The sequence below is a fragment of the Zonotrichia leucophrys genome, chromosome 2 (genome assembly GCF_028769735.1).
Source record: "Zonotrichia leucophrys gambelii isolate GWCS_2022_RI chromosome 2, RI_Zleu_2.0, whole genome shotgun sequence".
Lineage (NCBI taxonomy): Eukaryota > Metazoa > Chordata > Aves > Passeriformes > Passerellidae > Zonotrichia > Zonotrichia leucophrys.
The window spans coordinates 111,344,811-111,363,914 of NC_088171.1; the positions used below are offsets into that span (position 1 = coordinate 111,344,811).

Sequence of the window (19,104 nt, forward strand, 5' to 3'; positions counted from 1 at the left end):
CAATGTAGTACTGCAGGTAAATAACTTTATTTTTGCATCTGGAATTTGTTTGTTAAGGCAAATTAATTCCCTGACCTGATTTATTGTGCTCAATAATTATTGTCTCAACTTGGTTTTGCCATCACAGTTATGAGGGAGGAGAGGGGACAGCTTAAAACTGCAGAACTGGTGGTGTAGGGCAGAAAAACCTCAATCTGGTTTCTCTACTTTCTGTCATGGAACTGGTTTTTAGTTTGTGGATGCTAAATCAGTGGAATTTTGAGTTTGTGGATGTTAACCTCATTGTTGATACCACCTGGAAAATAGTGATTTCAAGTCTGAAAGTTCAGTATGTATGAATATTTTTTTTTTTGTTGTGTATATGTTGTGTATATGCATCTACATTTGCATAAGGAAAAATGTTTCGTTTAAAATTTTGCTGTCCGTGTACATCATGAAAAGCACAGAATTTTATGATTTTACAGAAAAATTCTTCAATGGACATAATCTCAAGTTGCAGAAGACAAAAATGATTTTGAAATCTTCAGAGCACTCAAATGCTTGCCATGAGAAGTTGAATATTTTCGTAGTTGAATCTGGTCATTAAAAAGTTTAGTTTGTGGGGAAGTGTAGGTGGAGATGTTAATATTTCTTTCATTACTCAACTAGAAATTTGAAAGCAATGTGAAAAGCTTCCTGTGTCCTGAGATTGCCTATGTTAAATTTCAGCCTTTTAATACAAAAATCTTACACAAAGTAGAACATGGAAGTTCATTTTGTCTGTTTGTAAGCAGACCAAGTATTCTGACCCTGAGCATTTCAAAGTCCGATTTGTTTTCTTTGAGCAGTTTTACTTAGATTTTTACAGCCTTAAGTCATCAGAGATAGTAGATGTTGTTCTTTCTTTTCACATGGCATTCTTCTGTGTCTTACCCCATACTGCAAACTGACCTCATCACAGATCACTGTCATTTGATTGGATTGAGCAGAGGTGTTGGGAAGGACTTGGAAAGACAAAGGAAGAGCATTCCTTGGCTTCTCCTTTTGTCAGGGTTGTGTTTCAGGAAAACTTCGAAGTAAAACCTGTTGTGGTGCAAAGCTTGTGTGAAAGTTTCTTACTGTACATTTAAATGCTGCTGCAGTGTGAAAAATAATATTCTTGCTCTCTGGGAGCATCACTTTGTGTGCAGCTATGATAAGATTCCAAGCTATTTTTGTGTGTTGTGTAAATTCCTGGTATTTTATTTCTGCCCAGTCAAGGCTTCAGATAACTTATTTTGAAAATACTGATTATTTAATTGTTTTTCAGTTTAATGCTACTCAAATCAACCTGCGGATAAGAAAACTAGGAATCATTTAATATCCAAAGGATGCATTGCCCCCTTATTCCATTTCACCCATTCTGTTCTGAAATGGTGTAACCCCTTCTGCAGCTGCAAATACCCAGAGTTTGAACCACTTCTTAACTCCTGAGCAGTGGTCACAGTTAGGCAATTTTTTCTGGCAGCTTTAATAAACTGAGTCAGTAGAAGAAGAGGGTCATTGTGGTAATTATGACAATATAGCAGTTCTAACAGCAGTTTCCATTTATGTGGTTCTAAACCTGAATAAATAACACCTTGCAGGTGCTGTTGAAGTAGACAAATTGTCCCTGTTGTTCCTCAGGCTGGCAAAAATACAGGTGATGAGGATGATGCTTTTCCCAAGAGTGTGTCCTTCCAGGCCATCACCAGCACCGTCTATCTAGTTGTGGCAGTAGTAGTTTGGAAATGATGAGTTGTTCCTATGACCTCATTTTGGAATAATTTCAGTGTTTCCCTCTGGCACCTGGTGGCTGCTTGCTTTCTTACTAAGGTTTTTAAGTGCTGACACTAGAGAAGTTACCCAGAGCTCCCAAGACAAATCTGCATCCATGCCTTGAGATTTCTGTTCCTCTGTTGTTGACTTGTGCATGTGGAACAGAAAGAAGTTCCGTTCACTTTCTTTTCCTACCCTGCTCACTATAATCTTTTGTAAACTGGTCCTTTTTTAGCTAGAAAACAGTATTGCCTACTAAGGAACTGTCACTGACTTGTGCAAAACATTCTTGCCACTTCATCAGTTGAATGTTATTCACATAGCTGTATTTACAATGTTGATTGGTCCCAGCTCCTACCACTTAATAATAACAATTTAATTATAATTCAAAATTATAATATAAAATATACAAAGAGTACGCTGTTTATGTAACGGTTTTAATACATTAACACATCAGCTGTAGGATTAAAGCTAGTGTTCAGTGTGGAGTGAAAAAATGAGGAATATTGGGAATCTTTCACTGATACCTCATATTGAAATTTGGGTTCAGTAGGTATACAAAAGTCAGTATATGCAGCAGTGAAAAGTACATGTAGTATAGTAGATTGGGGAGAAGGGGGAAATTAATGAGGAAAGACAGAGTTATGAATTCAAATTAAACCATTGTAGGATGAAATTAAATGTGCTTTTGGTGTTTCATCCCAAACCAGATGATGCCGCATTTTTGTGTTCTATGAGAACATAAATTTTTTGTGTGCACTGTAGATAAATAACTTCTTGGTCAAAAAAGGAATGTTTGTGGTGAATTACACTTCCACACAAATTGAAAACTATTCAAAAGCTAGTTCTGTGTGTGAAACATTTTCTATTTTGTGGGACTGCCATTAAAAGAACCTATTAACCAGCAGAAAGAGAACTAGTGAAATACGGTTCATGCCTGTTGCAATTTTAAAATTAAAACTGGTGATAATGATCCATCCCAATTGGGTTAGGTACAGGTTGTAGTTATCTTTCCTCCAAGAAGATTCTCGTGAGTGTTTCTTCCCCTTTTCACTGGAAATGCAGGTTAACCACTTTTGGAAACCATAGGTGCAGTTACACTGTAAAATCCAGATCAGATCCTGCAGCTGCTGTTGGGAGTCAGCATTGCCTCAAGCCTAGCAGAATCCAGGTGAGAAAAGGGAATGGAGGAGGTTGGAATGAGCCCCTTTTCTTAGTGAGGTTCATGATCCTCACTGGGCTTCTCCACTGACTTCCTTCAAATACCAGTGGTGTCCAGGCAGGCTGCTGGTCCCATACCCAACCCAGTACCTTTGTTTCAGGTACATATAAAGGCAGAATGCAGTTTTCATGTTACCTTTTTCAGGATCAGGGCCTGAACCCCACCCTGGTAGACCCCAAGGAGGACAACTAGAGCCATGTTCAAACTCCAGGAATGGAGCAGCAGTTTCAGCCTCTTGGTTTTTCCATAAATGATCCAGGCTTTTTTGGGTTTTCTTTCTAAGGTTAAAGATGACCTTTTTTACCCACTAGCTTTCTACTTTTCCTCTATAACAGACTTTTTTTAAAAATCAGGAAGAGATATAAACTCAGAAATTTGCTTTTATATTTTGTAAGTTCCAAAATTTAATATTAACATGCAAGAGAGGTTTGCAGCTTTTTTTACAGCTTTTCCTAGAGCTTTTCTTCTGCTTAAGAGAAAAGTTACATGTTGTCAGGGTTTAACCCCAGATGGCAGCTAAGCCCCACACAGCCACACACTCCATCCCTCAACAGTGGGATAGCACAGAGAATCAGAGGAGTAAAAGTGAGAAAACTCATGGTTTGAGATGAAAACACTTTGACAGGTAAAGCAAAAGCTGCTCATGCCAGCAAAGGAAAACTGGGAATACATTCACCGCTTCCCATTGGCAGGCAGTTGTTCAGCCATCACCAGGAAAACTGGGCTTCATGTGGGTGAGAGTGGCTTGGGAAGACAAATGCCATCATTATGGGTGTTCTCCCCTCTTTCTCCTTGTTAGCATGATGCCAAATAATATGGGATATTCCTTTGGTCAGTTGGGGTCATCTCTCCCCTCCCAGCTCCTTGCACACCCCCAGCCTCCTCAGTGGTGGGCTGGGGTGAGGAGCAGAAAAGGCCTTGACTGTGCAAGCTCTGCTCATCAATAACTAAAACATCCCCATGTTATCAACACTGTTTCCAGCACAAATCCAAACCACAGACCCACACCAGCTACTCTGAATAAAATTAACTTTAGCCAAGCCAAAACCAGCACATATGCTCCAATGTATTTCTACAGCTATTGTTAGAGAAGGGGAGATAAATCTTTATGTTGCATTTCTGTCTCTCACTGTTCAGCCTTGCTTCTACTCACAGGCATAGTGGATAATTATTCTTTGGTGTGCTGAATAAATACGTTTTGTCAAAACAAAGTCTTGAAAGTTAATGAATAGTTACTGCATTAGAGGTTTGAAAAATATTTCTAGGAAAAAACGGTTGGGAATTTTTCAAAGAAATAATTTTCTGTCAGATCAACTTGTAAAATAATGGAAACTTCTTATGAAAAGCTTGTACAAGCAAATGAAAAGTTGTGAAATTGCTGAATGGTATGTTTTGAAACAATGCCATTTTCCTACTCTGAAACCACTTGTTTAGAAATTCCACTTTGGTTAGGTTTTTTTAAAATTGGTAAAGCAAAATGCTTAAATTGATCCAAGTGGGATTCACTTACAATGTTTTCATTTGCTGTGTTCTTGTCTTGTTGATATTTTCACACTTCTTGCAGCAGTGGAGTTTAGGAAACATGTTTTGAAAGTGCGTGATCAGAAAGATTACATTTTTTTTAAATGTGGGCATTTTTTCTCCTATTTTTGAGAGTATTGCCTGAAGGCTTTGTCAATTTTGCTCTAGCATATTTTGGTATTTAAGTGTAGGGTCTTTTTACGCTTCACCTTAGGAGTCCGTGAGTTATGTAGTGCCACAGTGATCCAAACCCACAGGTTTCTCACGTTACCTGGCAGTGGAGGGAGAGAACGCCATGGACAGCGTGTCCCATGACAACAGGCAATGCATGAAAATACAGCCTGTATTTATTTAAATTTTGTCATTTTCATATGCTGGTGGCTCTCTGCGTCCTATAATCACATGTCCAGGAGGAAGGAAGCCCCTTGAAGCAACCTCCAGAGCTCCCTCTGATAGTTCCTGAATGCTCTGGGGATGAGGGTGGAGGCAGGCTGGAGGAGCAGCCTGCAGCCTGATTTGACACCCTTCTGCACAAAGAGATCCTACTCAAGTGAAGAGCCTGGAAGGGATAAATGCGACTGCAAAGTTGCTGACAGTACTCAGAAAATACAAATACCAGCCCTTGTTGCCTGTGGTTTAGAAGGGTAAGCAGCAGAGCCTGATGATTAAACAGCGACACCAAAGCTTTGATCTGCTTGTGTGACACTGATGCTCCGGTGAAGATCAGGGCGTGTACCCTGATCTCAGGTGCTCTGCAGGCACAGAGAAGTCCCTCTCCTAATGTCTCCTCCGTGCAGTACCCTGAAGACTTAATTAGAGAAGGAATATGTGGCAGGAAAAAGAGGAGAAGACAGCAAATGTGACAATACAGAGCAGTATCAACAGGAAACCGCATGTTTTAAAGACCAAAGTTATCTTGTTATCTTGGCTGTGATGTTGAATCTCCTGCTGGCCTGCAGTGGGTGACAGCTCAGGAAAATCCAAATGTTTAGCAGTGTCTGTCCCTTCGAGTCTGTGCTGAATCACATCAGAGGCTGTAACACCACCAGCATGGTGGTAGGTGAACAATGTGTTATTGTTAATAGTCTTTTGGATAAGACACGAACCCAGAATCTTAACCACAGAATATTAAATCACCTCTTTTGGCATGAATGGATAGGCTTACTAAGGGCCCTAATCCAGTTCTAATTTACGTTATTATCTTCTGTGTCTCTAAACACTTCCTGTAGTTTTGATTAGATTTGGTCCTGTTCTCTTCTTTTCCTTGGAATATAAATGATGAGAACAAACTCTGCTGTACTGATATTTGAATAGGTTCTTATTTTCAGGACTGGTTTTTTGCACTGAGAAGTGAAAAAAAGGAATCAAATATACCACGCACGCAGTTTCTCAATATTTGATCAGGGTTATTACATCAAATCCAGTGTAATTACTGATTATGCCATTACAATTAAATAGTATTCCATATGCAGGAGATATAAAATATAGACTATCATCTGTACACAGTGATTGAGATTAAGATGCTCTGGCAGAGACTTTATTTTAGGATACTTCTCACTAGCCCACATAATATTTGAAATCTTACACATCTGAAGATAACCAAAGTGCTGAAAGAAGTGAGAGGTTCTCTGTGCCTGTTTTAAAGTCACCCAATTAAATGCCACCAAAAAACAATCAAACCAACAAACAAAAAAACCCTAACAGACAAACAAAAAGACAGGAATGTGGCCAATTTATGATTTTTTTAATGTAGTGTGTGCTATATTCCAAGTTCTGATCCTGCTAAAAATGATTCCTTGAAATTACAACAAAATTTGTGTGTGGTGCTTATAAAATGGCTTCAGTGTTTGATCCTTGACTGGTGTTCAGTTTAGATGGTTTAAAAGAGAAGCATGGAATTTGCATGAATGATTGAATGAAATCAAGATGAAGGAATGGAACTGATGCTGCCCAGATATTTTCTCTGCCCTGCTATACAATGTGAAATAAATCTCATTGACATCAATGAAAAGGTATTAATTTGAGTGAGTTTTAGATAATGGGCCACACCTACTGCTCATGTAAAAGTAATTTATAAAGCTTTGCTCGACCTATGACTGAAAATGGGATTTCTTGTTTTGCAAAGTTCAAATAAAAGCTTAAAATGGCAAATAAACTTTATTTTTCATTTTCAAATTGGAATAACTGCTGCCATCTGCACCTCTCTTTCAGCAGGGCTTGTTGTGTCCGTAATTTCTTATGTAAAAAATCCCAGTGTATCTGGGGAAAGTGCTCCTTCAGAATTACTTGTAGTTCATCCGAGGGATAATGCCAGTGTTACCACAGACTGGAAATTCCCTCCTGGATCCCTAACTAAAAGAGATAAGGGGAACAACAAGGTGTAAGAAAGAAAGTGGGAAAGAGGTGATACCAGAGAACACTTCCTCTTCATCTTTGTCTCCTTCACCTTCCACATTTTCTTCCTGCTGTTGTGTCATCTCCTGAGGATCTGCAGTTGATTCACCTCTCATCCACATTCCATTCAGATGATCCATTCCCTCCTGAAGGAACGTGTGATGGTGGTCAACCAGCATGGGGTCAGACATGAGGGTCTTTTTGGACATGGATTACAGCTGCACCCTAAATAATTTAGGTTTATTGCTTTCTTCTCCTATACCCAAGAGTATCCCAAAAAGTAGAGACAGTAGGACCACCACATTCTTCTCTGGCTTCCCAAGAGAGAGGTTTTACCAAAGTCTGTTGCCTCTTCCCTGCAGTCCTGCACCAGTACCCACCCTGCTCAGAGCTTCAGCGCCTTGGTGCAAGTTGGATCCTTCACAGACAGGCCTGGGGACTGTCCATCAATTTGGGGACAAATTTGGCTGGCCAAGGCCACAGTCATGAGGGGACAGCCATGCTTTCCTTGTGCAGGTGCAGCTCTGGGAGGGTGGGGGTTAATGACAGGGTGCACCTGGAGCAAGATGAAGTGTTCAGCAGCAGCCCTGTCCTACCAACACTGGCTCTTCCAGTCCTCCCTGGAGGCCACGGTGGGCTAAGTGTGGATTGAGGGAATAGTCCTGAGGCTGCTCCTCTGGGCTTCTGGCCTCAGCCACTGATAGATAGCTGCTTCCCCAGCCTGCCTCCCCTCTGCAAGGGGAAATAGCTCTGCTTTTTCCTGCTCTGTCACATTAGAGCTCACCAGAGTAAATTCAGAGTAGAGTAAATTCAGCAACTCCTGCAAAAGATTTAAAGATAAACTCAAACTGAAGTAAGAACTCAAGGGGCAAAAAAAAAAAACCAAACCAAAAACAAAAAACAAAAACAAAACCAAAAAACAAACAAGCAAAAATTAAAAAAAAAACAAACAGGAAAAATATAAAAATTTTGCATGTAAAATATTTCTCTTAGGAATCTGAAAATCAGACTTTCGCTCACGTGAATTTACATTTTTGCACTTCATGATACCATTTGCACAGAAAACACAGCACCTCAACAGCTTGCAAAATGAGTAAAAACAAAACAGAAATATTTTTCCTCTCCTCTTACAGTTTTTCAAATCATGTATTTTTTTATTATTATAAATAGCTAAATCAACAAACTTTACTGACCAGGGATGTTAAGCACACTTTCATTGTTGATTTTCAGAACTGTTTAAACTCTTGAGTGCTAAAAATTAAAATTCCCTCTGGGAAATCTTGTAGCTTTCAGTGGACTGGGTTGAAGTCCCCAATAAGAAGTAGTTAATAGGTAGACTGTGGTGACTCCAGCAAAACAACATAATCAATTCCAGCTGCTTTTCTGATTAATCACCCTTATTATTGGAAGTCAGAGACACCATGAATTTGCACAGTAAGCATATCTTTTGAAAAGGAGGATAACAGTTTGTTACCTTAGCTGCAGCCAATTAGTCTGATTCCTCTTTTTTCACCCCTCAGAGAAAACCTGGGACCAGCCACCCCCCTGCTCAGTAGCTGATCTCTGCTCCCCAGGCACTCTGTGCTCCAGTGGCAAGGACAACAAATACCCTGATTTTATTTTTTTTTTGTGTACCAGTTTTGCTTGTTCTTTTCAGAAATGAAATAGTTAAAAGGGATGAATAGAACATTCTGTTTGGGACTTGAGTTTTCCAAAATAAAATATGTAAGTGAGGGAAAGGTTTCATTCAGTTTTGGCATCGCTTTGTTAAGCCAGTTTAAGCCAAGAAAGATTGTTATTCCACAGTGTTTGCTGATAGTAGAAAGTTTACATATCAAACTGCCTTTTTTTTTCCTAGGGAAAAGAAAAAATCTGTATGAATTTAAGGGACTGATCTCTTATTTGCTTTGCAGAAGAGATTGTTCTGTTAACAACTCATCAAGAAAGAAAAAAAAAAAAGATAAACAGGATTAACTGTTTACTTTAAGTGAGCCGAAGTCGGGTTGTTTTTCCGAAGAAGAACACAATGTACTGTTGTATCTGGTTTCCAGAGTGGTGTTTATCATAATTCCTGCTGCAGTGGTTGGTAGAGTGCTGGGAAGGCTCTCCGCCCACTCGCAGCTCGCTCCCTTCCCTCTGCCATTGAGGCCTCCGGCCAGCCCCGAGATGCACAGGGCTGTCCTGTGTGATCCTTGCTGCCTGACACGAGCTGACATTGACCGAGAATAAAATAACAGGGGCCGTTTCCTAGAACTCTCAGTGGACTGCTGAGAACTGCTACCATAACTCCTGTAAACACACAAACACGCTCCCTCTCCCTCATTTAGAAACACACCTAGGACAGGCAGCCACTGACAGGGCTAGAGGAAAACAGCAGGAGTGGAAAACACACCCGGCAGGCCCTGCGAGAAGGCAGAAAATTGCCTTTCTCTGCTGGGTAGGGAGCCCTGGCAAGCCTGCACTTCTGCTTTCCTTCTTGGCTCTTTGCTCTGCCCTTGATTTTTGATGAATGTTATACTTTTCTGCTAATTCAGTGGGATGATGTGGCACTGACACAGCAGAGTGTCTTATTTAATACAGCCACAGCTGTGTAAAAAATCCTGCGGGGTTGCTAAATTTCATTTACCTTTCATGTGCCATAGGAAATGCACGAGCAGTGCTATACTAACAAGAATGTGATATAGAATCATCTGTGCCTGCTGAAATGGGCAGGGGTTTTTTAATAATCATTGCATGTTGGTTTTTTGTTTTTAAAATAAAATCTTCCAGGATCCCATTCATGGTACCACTTTTTTATACTTACTCTGCAGTTCAGAAGTAAATCTGGTGAATCCACAAACAACTCAATCTTGAAAGATAAGGGACCCCAGCACTGCTGCTACTGTGTTCTTGCTCCATTCCAGATGCTGTGAAGCTCTCGCTGTGGGCTCTGCAGGGCAAGCTGAGAGTTCTCTGAGCCCTGTAGTGTGAAAGAAATGAGTTGATACTGCAGGGAAGCCCTTCTTCTCCAGATATACTCATACATATATATAGCCTCCTCCCCTAACTCAAATGGCATCTAGCACACATAATAGGCTTTGTGGACCAGCCCTCCCTGATACAATCGTGTTATTCAGCTATTACTTCCAGATCACTCTTTGAAGACAGGACTTTTATTCTGATTTTTACGTATAAGGAACTGAGGCGTGGAGGAAACGCAGCACAGCAAAGATGATGTGAAACACTGCCAGAACCAGCAACTGAATGCTGATTTTCTTGGAAAGGAGGGTGCTGAGCACCTTGCAAGAAAAGATCTTTTTGGCAGCACCCCACCAACTGTTGGAATTCTTGGATGCCAAAACAATAATTACAAAGTCTTGAGATTAAAAAAATAAACAAAGAACCCCTCCTCAGATTCATAGATAAGTACTTGAAATGACTGGGTGGTAATTACTTGTTATATTTGGAACATAATCTTTCTGTTGGACATCATCCATAAGAAAGACTTGCAATTTTCAACTGAGACTGTGAGTTTCTGAAATATGCATTTTCACTCTTGATTAGTAAATTGTGACATGCAGGAAAATAATATTTTTTCTGAATTGTATACTGAAATAACCAAGCAGTTGTGATGGGATTCCATGCTGAAGTAATGGTACACTGAAGAACCTGAGGAGGGTGTGCATCATTATTTTTCTTACCAACTACAATTAACAGCACAGTGGGTGAAACATGCTGGGGTGATCTGATGTGCTTGCTTTTTTTGTTACCACGCAAAATTGGTTTTCTTTGCATAACAAGCTGTATGGAATGGATCTTAGCAGAAGGCCCATGAATTATGTCCCATGGGAGGTTGAGAAGCCAGGGGATCTGGAGGGAGGAAGGCCTTACTGCTCCATTGTGGCCTAGCCTTTATACAAACTTTTAGGCAATACTTAGGAAGTTATTTTTTCTTAACTCTACGTGCCTTCCAAACCAGCTATCACTATAAAAATTGACTTACATGGCATCATTACTTTGGATCTAAACTGTGAATGTAGAACAACTTTAGTATTCATTTTTGAATCTGACATAAGCAAAGCGATCCATGATACTGAAAATATTTTTCAAATGCAACTCTGTAACTGTTTGAAATTACAACTTAGGCTCTATATCGTGTTTGAGTGAATGTCAGGAATGTCTTTTTATGGTTTTGAATGTTTTGTTTACTTTTGAGAGAAATTCCATGAACAAATAAAACACACACATCAGCACTTTCATTCAAAAGTGCACTTAGAGCCAGCGTCAGATGGAGAGTTTAAAAAGTTCATGTGGTGTCACGTGAAAACTTCATATAAGAAATGGTTTTTTGCAGGAAAAAATTGTCACATGTGAAGCCACGGTTGTCACGGCGAGCACAAAAAGCTGGATTTCATGCTACACCAATTCCTGACAAGCTGCATGTAGCTCCCAGCAGGCAGGTGGTGTTCCATGTTTTGAGTGGGAGCATTTGCAGTGCAGTGCAGCCCTGTTCTCCAGCAGCATTGCAAAGGTAGCTCTGCTGACACCCTTGGCTCATGCAGGTCTCTTCCTACGCACTAAAGCTGTTTCCCACAGAAGTGCTGCTTCTTCAGGCCACAGGCAGAAAATAGTAGGTGGAAGGATTAACATGAATGAAGAAATGGAAAAAGCAATCAGCCGGCAGGGGATCAGGAAAGAGCTTGTGGAAGTGGTATTTGATTTTCCAGTTTGTGTCGAACTATGTGATGAATCAAGGAAGAGAATAAAAATAAGCAACAGTTATAACTTACACTTTCGCTCCATTTTTTAACATCTGTATAAAAATTGTAATGAACAGCAAGGAAAATCGAAAACGGGGGACTTGGTATAGTTACTGTAGTGAGAGGACTTGGTATAGTTACTGTAGTGAGAATTTGCAAGTGTGTTACAGAAATCCTCTGTCAGGAGGTGTCTGCAAAAATAAAAGTTTCCTTTCCTGAGACCGGAGAGGCCTCTACAACATATTTTCTATTTGAGATGCTGAGATAAGACTAGGTTATTTCCCTGGTGATACTCCAATCACATGTGCAGTTTCCACCAATACTTCTGCCAGGTCCAGCACTCCAGAACTGCCTTTTTCTTTCTTTCCTTCTGGGCCCTTCCACAGTTGACAGATAAAAACATACATGATCACAAAATGTACTTTTCAGTAGTTTTAAACCTCCAGTTTTCAGAGCAAATTATCACTGTTTTGTTCATGTCAGTGCTTCAAACCAGAGCAATCAGGCTGGGTGCTAAAAATGTCTGTACTTTTTTAGGATCAGGATTCTTCTTCCAGCTTAACATTCCCCTTATAAACTGGAAACGGTGGTGCTTGTATTTTCCTCTGTACCTTTGTGCCTCTGCAGCCTAGGCAGAGAAGGAGATAGTTACCATCATCATTAGTTTGTATTTGTAGCATTCAGTCCATAGTTGTGTTCTGTAGAGCTTCACTCACTTTTTATTGACAGCAAATGGTATGGATTTTAAGCAGAAAACTCTAAATCTTGTGTCTCCCTGAGGAAAGCTACAGTGGGTACATTCTTTTCAAAAGGGAGCATGAAGGAACTTATTATATGCTTTTAACAGAGAAATACTAGTGTTAAATAGGATTATAGAATATAATATATAAATAATAGTGTTAAATTAAAGTAAGTATAATATAGATATATAACAGTGTTAAATAGAGAAATGTTAGTGTGAAAGGGGGAAGATGGACAGCTGTCCCTGTGCTCTGAGTTTGATTTTTCAATTACTATATGGGTATGGTGAATGCAAGGAGTTCATAAGGTAGGGATAAATTAAACCCAGCTAGGGTGGTGTCCTGCAGGTTACAATTTGAATCTGAGCCATATTAGCAGGAGTTAATCAGCTCCACCTTGAGACTTGACCAGACAAGTTGCTGGATTGGAGTTGTGTAGGTAGTGTTGTGCCTCTGGTGATGCAGGGAGAGGGGGTTTTGTTTGTGTGTGTTTATGTTCGTGTGCTTTATGCCTCTGCTCGGACCGCACCTCACAGAGATAAGAAGTCCTTCTGACAAACAAAACAGAAGCAGCTGTCTCATGGATGGTGGAGATAAAGAATGAGCAAATATCAGAGCTAATACAAGTCAATTAGTTGTCAGGCATTTTCCCATTCCGCCCCTCTCACTGCCAAAGAAAGAGCAACCAAGGAGGTCTGTGCAGAGTGCTGCAAAGGTGATGGTGTTGCCAGCTTGCCTGGCTGTCCTGCTTCTGCTGTACACTCTGTCATGGAGAAGAGCTGCCCTGGGCCACACAATTGTCCTCCTACCCAAGGCTAAAGCAATTACTTGTTGGTTAAGATCTGCTCGTGACAAATTTCTGCTGTTTGTTTTCCCGAGACTCAGTAAAGGCAGTGTCAGTGTAATCAGTCTGCTCTGGCCTCCCTGTGCTCTCATCTCCTCTCCAGGCAGATCTTCCTTGTCTTATTCTTTTCCCCCAACTGCTGAGACCAAAAATGGAGAAGGTTTTCATCGCCCTTACCTCTCCAGAAAGTCAGCTGCTTGATAAAAGGTGGCAGTATGGAGAGAGATGATTTTTTACGCATAAAAACATATTAGTAAAAGAAGGGCTTACCCTTTACCCATGAAGAGTGACTAACTGGGAGAAGGGCATGGCATTAATCCTGTAATCCCCTCCAGATTTCTACTGGGAGACATTTTGTCCTAAAGATCAGCACAGCATAGAAATAATGCAGAGCAATCAGTCTCATCTTCCTCCAGCCCCCATCCTTGCTTCTGGCTATTAGCAAATTAACAAAATCTTCCCAAGCTTTTGCATGAGACTTACTGTGTCATTACATAAAAAAAAAAAAAAAAAGCTAAATTCTGCCTCACTTCTTATCATTCCCTATCTTCTCCCCCTTTGCTATTACCAATGTGTCATACTTCATCTTTTCCTTACTCTGCATCTCCTACATTTGTTCCTCTATTGGCTTTCCTGCCACCCCTCTCTCCAGGAGTGAGTTCTCTGCTATTTTGCATGAGACATTTCAGTTTCCAAACCCATATTTTAAGCTGAGGGTCTTACACAGGGTTGCATCCTGTTGTCCCAAAAATAAAGACAGCACTATTTCCTCCCTGCAGAAGCACCACTGATTAAATTGGAGATGTTGCCTGACTTTTTTTAAACATTTTAGTACTATGCATGCTGACAAGGTAAAGGTATGATTAACCTTATTAACTGATACAAATCCAAATTTTAAGAAAAAGAGGTATTTCCTATAGATGTGCACAAAACATGAATGCTGAATTCCTGGGGGGCAGATAGTCATTTTGGATTTGCAGCTTGTCTCATAATTTTGCTGTTTGGGTTTTCATCATGGTAGTGAGGTTCGAGGAGGGGGAAAAAGTAATGGGACAAGCTGTTGGCTTTAATCATAGTTAGACTGCCTGCTAAAAATTAATTTGTGAGAACATTTGCTGTAATATGAGAGCAACTCTGCAACATGGGAAAATAATCCAAATGCACTGTTCTTGGAATAAAGTGAAATCAAGGGAAAAAAGAGTACTGGTAAGGAAGTTAAGGTCCTGAACCAAAAGGCTCTGAATGCAGCTGAACTACTGTCAGTGATCTGACAGCATGTACAAAATCCATAAGAACAGAACCAGTTCCAAAGAACAGGAGAGTAGTTCTCCAAGTGCATTTATAAATCTGTTGTGGGATACAGCTGATTTCATGACAGTCATTAAGTGGGAAAATCAGTTGTCCCTCAAACACCTATAGCGTTTCAAGGTTTTGCCATCGTTCATTGATACTGTTTGAAAGGCATGGGGAAGCAGGGAGAATGTGTTTGGGAACTTCTGTTCATGGTGTTCATCTGGGATATTTCTCTCTAAGTCTGCAGTTGGGTGTCTGAAGGGTTATTAATGAAATTCTGACTTCCAAGTGAGTGAATACACGCATTTCATTTTAAATGCATGTTGCAGAAAAACTGTGACTGCCTTCTGGACACTGTTAAGAGCAAGTGTAGTAAATAGATTGTCTGTGCTTGTGTACAAACCTGGCAGAGCAAAGGCATTGGAATCTGCTGCTCTGTGTTCCTTCATGAAGCCAGTGATCATGAATGTATTTCCACTGTGAATGGGAACATTTCTGATAGAAGCCTCCATGGCACAGTTCTTCTCTACATTGAGCATGGCCATAAGATGACCATTCTCCTGTCTTGTGACCTGAGTTTTCTGTATTTGCTGCATACCTTGGACAGCTGGAGTGGGAGCTTCAAGGAAAACACATCCTTGCCTAGAAGCAGTACTCCTTGAAAGTAGGAGTTTACTTTAAAAGAGTTGATTTTCAAGAAACTCAGATGATGCTGCTGGTGATGATGACTTGGCTACAGTATTTTTTGGTCAGATGAGTTTCCTGTCCTAGCCATTTATGTGCCACCACAAAGGAATGGAAATCTGTGGCCAGGGATGCGGGGAGTTGAGATTCCCATGTCTGACAGAAACCATCTCTTTGCTTGACTTAAAAGGACTTGGAAAATGCTCTTTTATTGACTGATGTCTTCAGCACCAACCAAGCTAGTTTTATTTGGGCAATTAACATGTCCCAGAGGACTTAATATGACCCTGGTGCCAGCTAGTCTGAGACTTACTTGTGTTCAGTTATGTCTCACTAAAGATATGAGAAATTCCAGTGATCAGTTAAGAGACTGCTGAACTGATCTGATCTGAGACACTAACTCAGTTGGCCCTTCTTGCTCTGAGATACAGAGACCTAATTTTTCACAATTAACAGTCAACATTTTGTTAACATAGGCAAAACTGTTTGGTTTGTTTTTCCGGTTCCCCTCAATCTGATTTTCAGAAATGTTCAGAGAATATGAACTCTGGTTTTCCAAACATAACAATATCACAGGGAGTTTCAGTCAAATCACTTAAAACTCAGGGGAGCTCTTAACTGAATTCAAAGTCCTAACATGGAAAGCAGCAGGCAAACATAGTTGTTCTAATTTATTTTGGGTTTTTTTCTGATGATGTGTGGGTTTGTATGGGACCTTTGTAGCTGGAGGTATGGGGAAAATATGTGAGTCTTTGTTTTTACCCAGTCCTATCCCTCCTTGCTGCTCACAACCAGTGCCAGCATTTGGAAAAATGAGGACTCTTAGTTGGTGCTTGCACAATTGCTGATGTCAGAAGGCCTTTGGGGTTGTATCTTATATCAAATGCAGCCTTCTTGAGGGTCTGAGCCGAAGTTAGGCACTTCATAATGAACAAGGAAATTGTGATTAGGGCTCTTCCATGTGCCTACTTTTCCATGTGAAGAAAATATATGGATTTCTTCAGTGTAGGAGCTCATTTAGCTCATAAATATATTTTATAAAGATATAATGACTGCTGTTGAATGCTTTCAGGGTGCATGTACGTTACAGGATGTGTTCCAAAAGGAGTTGGCTTGCTGGGAACAATGGTGCCGCTCTGGGGAGGGTAGTTTTGGCATGTACTTTTGAAATGAACTGAATTCTGCTGCCTGGTGCACCCCTGAGTTTTATTTGGAAACACAAATGTGTGTGCTACCCTCAAAGGTAATTTTTGTTTCCCTTTGAAAAGTTTCCATGCTTAACTGTCTCTTTCTGAGGCAATTAAAACCAATCTTGTAGACAGGGGCCTCCTTCCTCCAGCCCTGCATGATTCATGCTATCGTGGCTGCTCATCTCAGGTGCAGAATCTTGTGAAATGTGCTTTTGACTATCTAAATGTATGACATCCACTGATTTTGCCTTATCTGTTATGACAGTACTATCTTCTCAAAATGCCATCAAGTTGGTTAAGCAATACTTCCCAGCCCTACAGCCCCTACTTCCATAGATTTTAATCAAATTGTTTGTTTAGCAGGTTCTTTAATTACCTTCTTAAAATAGTTCCTCTGGGCTTCATACCCAACTCTCAATATACTAATCTCCAGTTTTATGTTGTTTTGTTTAGTTTTGTTCTTTAAAGAAAAATTGATGCTTCACTCTTTTTTTCATCCTGAGGACTCTTTTTAAAAAAAGAGTGTGGGAAATTGTAATGCTTGCTTTGCTAGTCTCGGTGATTATTACTTGTGAAATATGTTGCTTTGCTTACTACTAAGCAGAATTTTTATATTTAAACACACACATATTTATGTTTCTGTTGTTGTTCTGTCTTTATTGTAGAATTCACCTCAAGTAAGGCAAAACCTCCACTTTCTTCGTTTTTAAGTACACAAGCCATATAGTGCATAGCAGTTAATTAACCTAATCCCCAGTGCAAGCCTTGTACTCTTTGTTTCAGTCATGCTTCTCTCTTCATGGCCCTGTTATGTCCTGAAAATGTGCATGAGAAAACCTTTAAAGATGTTGTGTTTGTTTATTGATACGTTACTTGATAGGAATTCTGCAGATCCTGCAGAGGATAAGCCCTGTGCTGAAGCTTGTAACATTGTTTTCAGAGCTTTGCTCACTGGTTTGTTATGAGCAGATGCCAGTGAGTAATGGAGGAATGTTTTGCAGGTTGTGCCTCCTTGTCCAGGATGCCTATGGCATGTTCAGTGAAGTGCAGCTGCAGCCCCTGAGTTCCACGGATGACGTTGAGCAGTACTGCAGGAGATGGGAAGGAAAATCTTGCTGCTTAGCTGGAATGAAGATTTTGCAGAGAACTACGAGAGGAAGGTGAGAACAGTTAATGGAAGAACATGTTGCTTGATGTGGCAGGCAAAGATGATCTGCCTTTTTATTTATTCCTGTGGCCAACATTCTTTGGAACAACTGAACCTGGCTTTGTTCAATCAAATGTCCTCATTGCCACTTTTGGGGCATCCAGCTGTGCTTGAGCCAACCGTTCTCCAAAATGAGCATAAATAAGATAATGCACAGTACACACTTAGCAGAGTAAGGAACTTCTGTGTGCAGTATTCCATAAAATATGAGTGTTTTCTTCCTCTTCAGTAGATTCAGAGACTTATAAACATTAGTTCATCTCCCTTTCATTGCAGAGCTTTTTACTGCACTAAGCTTTTCTACAGTGCTGCCCAGTATGGCTTGAACTTTCAAGCACAGACTTTCCTTTAGTATCTTAGAACTTAATTCTGTTAAATCTGAATGGTTTTAGAACCACAGTTTGTTTCTCAAAAAAAAAAAATCTTGCAAATCTTAAAGCCATTCTTATTTTGAAATAAGAATGTCAATAGCTTTATAGAAAAATTCCCCCAGGTAAGTAACAAATTGACTTATGGTACGTCTCAGATTATGCTTATTCTGTGATTCCTGTGACGTTCTTCAAATAAAATATCTTTAGTCAAGAAAAAAAATTAAATAGATCGATTATCTTACAGAGTATCTTTCTAAGGAGAGTGATACAATGTTCTCATGGGGACCTATATAAATATAATTAGATTGGTTCAGTTCTCAACATAATTTATTCATCCGATCTAGATAAGCCTTTGCTGTTAGAATGGCTATGGTATTTCTGCTGACACTTTTTTTCCTGTTAAAAAATGCTGTTTCATCAAAACCAGAATGTTTCATGGAAACATTATCTATTTTGGAGACAGCTTTGTTGGGAAGATTTTTTTCAGGTCCAGAGGGAGTGAATATTCTTTCTCTTATTCTTATTTCATGAAAACTTTGAGAAAGTCTCATTTTTGTTTCATATTGGAACAAAAACAAATTTCAAAGCTTTGAAATGTTTAGCAAAATGGAATTGTTGTTTTCCAGCCAGCCCTATTCAGTATGCTTTTCTTTTTATGTACTTGCAGTGTTAATTTTCAGAGCCTTTGGATTTCAAGCCTACTTGCATTTTTATGGATCTTTAATAACAAACACGTCTTCTTATTTAATTATTTTGTTGGGTTTTTTTTTTTCAAGTTACATTTTTTCCAAACAAATTAAATAATGGCTTTGGAATTCTGGATACAAATGAAGTTTTACAACTGGCTGCTGGTGCTTCCAGTACTCTGCCTAACTAATAAGAGACAGACTTTTTCTAATGTAAATTCTGTTTCAAAGCAGCAGTAACTTACTTCTGGCTATTCTGAGGACGTTCAGAAGACACACTGCTGAAAATGCTGGTGGCTCAGCTGGAGCTGTGCTGGTGGTAGCCCTGCTAGGGAACATTAAAAGAAAATGGGTATAGTGTAGCTTCGGGGACAGTGTAGCGGTTAAAACGTGATTTCATTGTACAAGATGGGTGGGTGGGTGGGGGAATTGTTCAG

At 39.9% G+C, this 19,104-nt stretch overlaps 1 protein-coding gene across 5 annotated transcripts in view; it reads left to right on the forward strand.

The window, feature by feature from the left end:
* The window catches only part of SPIDR (scaffold protein involved in DNA repair), a 196,367-nt gene that overhangs the window by 151,497 nt on the left and 25,766 nt on the right, over positions 1–19,104 (forward strand). For all 5 annotated transcript variants that reach the window (XR_010439214.1, XM_064706073.1, XM_064706070.1 and 2 more), the window contains exon 11: positions 17,405–17,563. Coding sequence is in view for 4 of the 5 variants with exons in the window: in XM_064706073.1 (XP_064562143.1) it covers positions 17,405–17,563 (159 nt within the window). In the remaining variant the exon portion in view is untranslated. The remainder of the gene's footprint in view (positions 1–17,404; positions 17,564–19,104) is intronic.